The sequence below is a fragment of the Solanum tuberosum genome, unplaced genomic scaffold (assembly GCF_000226075.1).
Source record: "Solanum tuberosum cultivar DM 1-3 516 R44 unplaced genomic scaffold, SolTub_3.0 scf00458, whole genome shotgun sequence".
Lineage (NCBI taxonomy): Eukaryota > Viridiplantae > Streptophyta > Magnoliopsida > Solanales > Solanaceae > Solanum > Solanum tuberosum.
In genome coordinates, this window is record NW_006239378.1 from 10360 (window position 1) to 18512 (window position 8153).

General features: G+C 38.4%; 1 protein-coding gene across 1 annotated transcript; it reads right to left on the bottom strand.

The window, feature by feature from the left end:
* Window positions 1-940: 940 nt before the first annotated feature.
* Window positions 941-2586, bottom strand: LOC107058188 (uncharacterized; the record flags this gene model as incomplete). The annotated part of the gene is made up of 4 exons (XM_015303592.1): window positions 2559-2586; window positions 1741-2417; window positions 1360-1545; window positions 941-1249 (listed from the first exon to the last, which is right to left on the bottom strand). Coding segments are annotated over exons 1-4 (1200 nt in total), but the record flags the coding sequence as incomplete, so codon positions are not given.
* Window positions 2587-8153: the final 5567 nt, after the last annotated feature.

The window sequence follows — 8153 nt, forward strand, 5'->3', positions numbered from 1 at the left end:
TAGACTTTATAACCTTCATGAAAGATGTATCTACATATCTTAAGGTTGCAAAAAAACAAGAATCACCACAAAATATATTTTGTACAACAAGATATATTCAAAACACTAACAGGGGTTCATACAGGATTTGAAATTCCAAAATCTGGACAGAACTTGTCCTATTTTGCGTCCCCTATTTAGAATTCATAACAACCAAATTAGAGTTTTACATAAACATAAGAGTTGTAGGTATACGAATTAGCTTTCCAAATCATATTTATTCACTGTAAAATAAGTTCTAGAGACAGAGATATGCATAAAATACCAAAAACACTACCCAGCTCAGAAACAGATTTCGTCACTTACCAAAAGAAGTGTGTGTCTTCGAATTCCAGCCAAAAGGGCCAAGTTTTTCTCTTGTGATTTTGAAGAACAATCTGTTTAGCTAAGGTTCTAATGTTGTTAGACTTGAGGGAAACGAATTTAATTAAAGGAGGTGTGAAAATATATAGTTACAAAAGTGATACTTATCACATTTACAGATGTCACCAAAAGGGGCTGCCCAAACAAAAAGTTGGCTGCGCAAAAAGCATACATATATACCTATATGTATATCTCTCACCTCCCTTTAAAGTTATACATAATTCTAATTAGAATATTACGAAAACACTCCAATACAATACCTTAAATTACTATCACAATTTATGTTAAGCAAGTAAGCAATTCTCAAAACATTTCAAGTTCCCAAAATAAGAGTAAAACATATTGTAATAATTAAAAATGGTAAATCAGCATATGACTCTTGATTAATATTTAGGGATGTTACAACTCTCTCCCCCTTAAATAGATTTCATCTAGAAATTTACCTAACACTAGTCCCGGAACAAGTGTGGATACTGCGTCCTCATGCCTTCTTCTCTTTCACAGGTAGCTTCTTTTCCAGAATGGTTCCTCAAATTACCTTTACTAAGGGGATTCTATTTTTTCTAAGTTGCTTTACTTCTCGAGCTTCAATTCGGATAAGTTCTCCATTATATGTCAAGTCAGGATTAACCTCAATAGATTCAACTGGAAGAACATGTGATGGATCAGAACGATATCTTCTGAGCATAGAAACATGAAAGAGATTGTGGATCTTCTCCAACTTCGGTGGCAAAGCTAATTTACATGCAACTGGTCCAACCCTTTCAAGTATCTCATAAGGTAAAATAAATCGAAGACTAAGTTTTCCTTTTTGGCCAAATCTTATAATCTTTTTCCGTGGAGACACCTTTAAAAATAATTTATCTCCCACTTGATATTCAATGTCACGCCTTTTAAGATCAGCGTACGCCTTTTGTCAATACGAAGAAATCTTTAGACGATCCTTGATAATTTTACCTTATCCTCTGTTTGTTGCACAATTTCAGGACCAACAAGCTTTCTTTCACCAGCTTCACTCCAACAAAGAGGGGTCCGACATTTCCTTCCGTATAGGGCTCCATAGGGAGGCATTCCAATACTTGATTGGCAGCTATTATTATAAGCAAATTCTATCAAAGCCAAGTGTTCGTCCCGAACCTCAAACTTCATAATACAAGTTCAAAGCATATCCTCCAAAATTTGTATCACTCTTCCCGACTGGCCGTCTGTTTGAGGATGGAACGAAGTGCTAAATTTCAACTTAGTACCCAAAGTTTCCTTCAAGCTACCCCAAAAATTGGATGTAAACCTTGGGTCTTGGTCAGATACAATAGACATAGGGATCCCATGTAGTCTTACAATCTCATTAATGTACAATTCGGCTAAATGCTCAAGTGAGTAATCCATCCTGATTGCTAAGAAGTGAGCATTCTTGGTTAGCCTGTCCACAATTACCCATATTGCATCATGATTTCTTTGGGTGCGAGGAAGTCCAAAAACAAAGTCCATAGTTATTCTCTCCCATTTCCATTCCCGTATCGACAAGGGCTGTAGTAAACCAACTAGGACCTGATGTTCTGCCTTTAAATGTTGACAAACCAAACATTTGGAAATGAACTCCGCAATGTCTCTCTTAATACCCATTTCCCAACCAATAATGTTCTTGATGGTCTGGTACATCTTTGTACCTCCAGGATGCATTGTATATGGTGAAGTATGTGCTTCATTCAATAATTTTCTAATCAAATTGTCATCATTAGGGATGCATAACCTGTTCTGATAAAATAAGACACCATCCTCTGTTAATGTAAAATCAAGCTTTTCCCCATTTTGAACTTCTCTAGTCAATTTTACAAGTGTCTCATCTATCTTTTGTGCTTCTTTGACCTGTTCAAATAATATTGGCTTTACTTGCAAATTAGCAATAACTGAACCATTTGAATCAAGTGTGAAACAAATATTCAAGGCTCTTAACTCAAGGAGCAAGGGTAAATGACGCAAAGAAATACTTTCAAAGGATTTTCGACTTAAGGCATCTGCAACCACATTGGCTTTATCATCTTAGGCATATTTATATGCCTTAATTGTCAATATTGCCCATGAATCTATTAGATTGAAGAATGATGTCTATTCATTAGCTTAATATTTTGTGTAACTTGTGATGATTGCAAACTCACACACATGATTAGATGTTTCAGGAACCATCGATGAAATTGGAGTTGGAGCAAAGAAAGAAGGAGAAAAAATGAGCAAGAAAACGACCATGGCAAAAATAAGCAGTGCTAGGCGAGCTGAGAGGCGCGCCGTGCCAGAGGATGCCGGACTGGGGCATGTTTGGGGTGCGATGTTAGGCGCAACGCCTCACCGTGATGCCAACTTTTCCAAGTTTTAAACATTAAATAGGATTCCTAATTTGAGTAGGTTTTGTTCCCAACTTTTCCTACTATTATAAATAGATCCTTAGGGCTCCATAATAGGGGTGGAAGTTTTGATTTAGTATACAAGAGCAAGAATTCAAGTTTGTAATAGGTTTTCATCCTTTTAACTCTTCTATTTTCCAGAAATTGCATGAACTATTGTATTTTCTTGTTTTCTAATTAGCATGAGTGGCTAAAAGCCCTAGTTCTGGGGCTGTAGCTACGAATTAATTGTTGATTATTTGAGGTTGTTGAATTTAATTTTTGGTTGTCAATACAAGTTACTTCTATATTCTTGTTTTAGTATTTTATGCTTGCACACCATAAGATAAATCTATTGTCTAATCTTAAAATCGGGAGAGGAGAGATTAGATAGACCAGGGAATATAGAGAGCTTGGTTCACCCATTAAATTGAGGTGATTAGTGTTCAGGAGGGATGCCCAGACGAACACCTTTCTTGGTTACGAAATAAGATGAAATATAAATTCTCGCTAGTTAGTTTATTTATCCCCGCTCAACGATGCAGTTAGATAGCTAACTGGGGTAGGCGATGAGAGGCGTATAACCCGGATCATATCATCAACCCTATAAATCAGTAACTTGACAACTGAAGTTAGTTCTAAGCCAATAATATGATACATGATAATCATTATATGCTGTATCCCTGGAATTTCTTTTATCTTGCTTGAATCATCATATTAAAGTCGTTCACAATTAGTTACTTTCATTTATTGCATAATTAGTAGTAGTTAACAATCAATCATCAACTCTTGAAAATGTTACTTTTACTTTTATTTGTAGAATTAAGTGTTAAATATAAAGTGATCATAAATCCTGTGGGAACGATAACTCATTTCTTATAGAATCTATATTACTTGCGCGACCGCGTACACTTGCGTGTATACTGGGGAGCAACAAGTTTTTGGCGCCGCTGCCGGGGACTTAGAAATTGATCTATATTCAATCTTTTTAAGTCTACAATTAGATTATTTAGATATTAATTACTTGATCTTAGCTTGTTTATTGCAGGCACTTGATTTTCAGGTCTAGCTCGAAAAGGAGAACTTGTTGACCCTTACAACGAACCCGAGAGAGTATTATGCCAGCGCAGGAAAATGGTAAATCAAGAATGACATGGAGAATTGGGGTTCGGTTTTCTGGAAAACATTGATGATGATAATCAAGACAACTTGAATAACCCGGAAAATATGAATAACCAAAGGAACCCGAATAACTAAGGAAATCCGATTAACCAAGGGGTCCCACCTATTATACCTGGAAGGCCTGTACATGATATGACAGTCCCACTCACATCGAATTTAGCATCTAGTATTAGAAAACCTCCACCGGGGGGTAGATTTGAGCTAAAGCAGAGCATGGTACAAATCCTTCATTCTAATGGGTAATTCACTGGTCTTTCCTATGAGGATCCTCAAATCCATCTTAGGAACTTCATAAATATTACAGATACATACATCCCAATTGGAGTCTCATCAGACTATGTGAGGCTAACATTGTTCCCATACTCATTGTTAGGAGCCGCAAGGCGTTGGTTAGACTCTGAACCTCCAAACTACCATCACTACTTGGGATTTTTTAGCAAGAAGTTTTTGAGTCGATTCTTCCCGTCCAAGAAAACTGCCAAGTTGAGGGGTGAGATAATAAACTTTGGTCAACAGCAAGGGGAATACATGTACCAAGCATGGGCGCGTTTCAAATGAATGATGAATGCTTGCCCACACCACATGCAAACTAATGAGGTACTTGCTCACACTTTCTTTGAGGGTTTAGATTATAATGCTCGTGCTCTTTTTAATAGCTCAGTGGGTGGACAAGCCCTATCCATAACAAGTGAAGAGTTCTTCGACTTACTTGATAAGCTTTCTGAAGGCAATCAAGGGTATGAAGGGGAAATGTCTAGAACCACAACCCAAAAAGCTGCAGGGATCTTGGATGTAGACCAAGCTACTGCCTTAAATGCCAAGTTAGATGCAATGCAACACAATATAACCTTACATTTCAAACAATTGGCTCTAAATCAGGCACCAGTAAATGTTGTACAACAGGCAGCCAATTAGTGTGAGGTATGTGGTAGTGGAACTCATGAAACTGAGTAATGTGAGGCAAACCTGGATTCCGTGAATTATGTGGGAATGCGCAAAGGGGTGGAGGTCAACAAAATTATGGCAATAGTTACAACTCTAGTTGGAAGAATCATCCTAACTTCTCATGGGGTGGGAACCAGAACCAAAACCAAAATCAGGCGCAATGGGCGAACCAATACCGTGCTCAAGGGGCTGGGCAACAATACCAAAATCCTAACCAAGGCGTAAATCCTAGTGCACCAAAAGGAGGGATGACCAATGAAGAGCTACTCCAAAAGCTCATGACTAAAATATGGACCAAATTAAATGCTAGAGTAAATAAGCAGGATGAGAACTTTAGAAACATCCAGATGTCCAAAATGAGTTTAGAGAAACAAGTTGCGCTAATGGCTAATTCTTTGAACTTGCGTCCCCAAGGTGGGCTGCCTGATGATACTGAGCGCAACCCAAAACAATTGCATGCGGTAAGTACTAGAAATGGGCTGCAATTAGAGGAACTAGCTCCAAAGAAGAGAGACACTGAGGTAAGTAACAAAAAAAAGAAGATGGAAGAGGTAGTAAAAAGCTCCAATGTTGAGGCACCCGTTCCTCAAAAGAAATTACCACCTCCATTTCCACAAAGGCAAAAATAGCAGAATGAAGATGAATGCTTCGGTAAGTTTCTCTCTCTCCTTAAACAAGTTCACATTAATCTACCTTTGGTTGACATTTTTCAGGGTATCCCGAAGTATGCTAAATACGTGAAGGACATTGTGACTAGCAAGAAGAGGCTAACGAACTATGAAATTATAGCACTTACTGAGGAGTGCAGCTCAAGGATCCAAAACAGACTGCCTAAAAAGTTAAAAGATCCGGGTAGTTTTACTGTGCAAATTACAACTGGGCAAAGTATTCCTACTCGGGGGTTGTACGATACGGGGGCAAGTATAAATTTGATGCCCTTATCTTTGTATCAAAAGCTTGGGTTGGGTAGTCCAAAACGAACCACTATTATTCTCTAACTTGCTGATAGATCTATTGCTAGTCCAGAAGGGGTGGTAGAAGATGTGTTAGTGCAAGTTGGTTCATTGATTTTTCTGGTAGATTTTGTGGTCTTAGACTTTGAACCCGATTATTAAGTTCCATTCATTCTGAGATGACCTTTTTGGGCCACGGGTAGGGCATTAATTGATATAGCAGCTGGTGAACTAACTATGATGGCACATGATAAGGTTGAGGTATTTGATTTTTACCGCGCTTTAAAATTGGCTTCTATTTATGAAGAGTTGTCTGCTATTACTGTGGTTGATCGCATAGCAGAATCACAAGTAGTTGTGCCCGAAGATCCTTTAGAAAGAGTGTTAGTGGGTCATGAGATAGAGGGAGACACTGAAGCTCAAGATATTGAATCATGCTTAAATCTAGCACTAGTAGACACTCGTAGGACGCAAGTGGAGTCACTAGATCGCGAGTTGGGGTACCCCACCAAAGCCATCAATAGAAGAAGCCCCTAAGTTGGAACTGAAAACTCTACCGGATCACCTAAGGTATGCTTATTTGGGTACTAATGAAACTTTGCTTGTTATACTTTCTGCAGAATTATCTGATTTACAGGTTAATGCGGCATTGCGGATCTTAAAGCAGAGGAGGAAAGCAATTGGATGGAAGATGGCTGATATTCATGGGATTAGTCCGGCGTTATGCATGCACAAATTTACATGGAGGAGGATCACAAACCCAAAGAACAACATCAACGTCGACTGAATCCTGTGATGAAAGAAGTGGTAAGAAAGGAAGTCATAAAGTGGCTAAATGTTGGAATTTGTGTACCCCATCTTTGATAGTAAGTGGGTAAGTCCGGTACAATGTGTTCCCAAGAAGGGAGGTATGACAGTGGTAAGGAATGAAAAGAATGAGTTGATTCCTACTAGAACAATGACTGGGTGGAGAATTTGCATGGATTACCGGAAACTAAATGATGCTACCCGGAAAGATCACTACCCCGTTCCCTTCATTGATCAAATGCTTGACCGATTAACATGGTAGGAGTACTATTGTTTCTTAGATGGATATTCCGGTTACAACCAGATCTTGATTGCACCCGAGGATCAGGAAAAGACCACGTTCACTTGTCCTTATGGCACATATTCTATCAAGCGCATGCCATTCAGACTTTGCGATGCACCGGCGACGTTTCAAAGGTGTATGATGGCCATTTTTCATGATATGGTGGAAGACTTTGTTGAGGTGTTCATGGATGATTTTTCCGTCTTTGGAAAATCTTTTGAGGTATGTCTCCGAAATCTTGATAAAGTATTTGCTAGATGTGAAGACAATAACTTAGTTCTAAACTGGGAAAAGTGTCATTTTTTGGTAAGAGGGGGGACAATGTTGGGACACAAGGTGTCTAAATCTAGTTTGGAGGTTGATAAGGCTAAGGTAGAAATTATTGAGAAATTGCCCCCTCTCATTTCTGTAAAAGGGGTGCATAGTTTTCTTGGTCATGCAGGTTTTTACAGGCAATTCATCAAGGATTTTTCCAAGATTGCCAGACCTATGTGCAGTCTTTTGGAGAAGGAGGCGCAGTTCAACTTTGATGAGATGTGTTTGAAAGCTTTTGAGATGTTGAAGAGTAACTTAATTGAGACTCCCATCTTAATTGCTCTTGATTAGGGATTACCATTTGAACTCATGTGTGATGCAAGCGACGTAGCAGTGGGTGCAGTGTTGGAACAAAGAAAGAATAAAGTGTTCCACTCGATCTATTATGCAAGCAAGACCCTTGACTCTACACAAGCTAATTACATAGTGACTAAAAAGGAGATGCTAGCTCTAGTGTTCACCTCGACAAGTTCAGATCGTACTTTGTAGGTACTAAGGTGATTGTTTTTACTGACCATGCAACTATTAGGTACTTATTCAACAAAAAAGATGCAAAACCAAGGCTGATTCGATGGATATTGTTTCTCCAAGAATTTGACCTTGCGATCAAATACAGGAAAGATACTGAAAATCAAATAGCATATCACTTATCTAGGTTGGAGGATTTGTCTTATGTAAATGAAGTTGAGAAAATTTGGGAAGAGTTTTTGGATGAACAATTGATGGCATTAGATATCTCTCAAGTGCCATGGTATGCAAACATTGTGAATTTGATAGTAATTGGCAATTATCCTCCGGGTGCAACCACCAAACAAAAGAAAAAGCTCAATCATGATGCCAAGTTCTATATTTGGGATGAACCATTCTTGTTCAAGCAAGGTATAGACC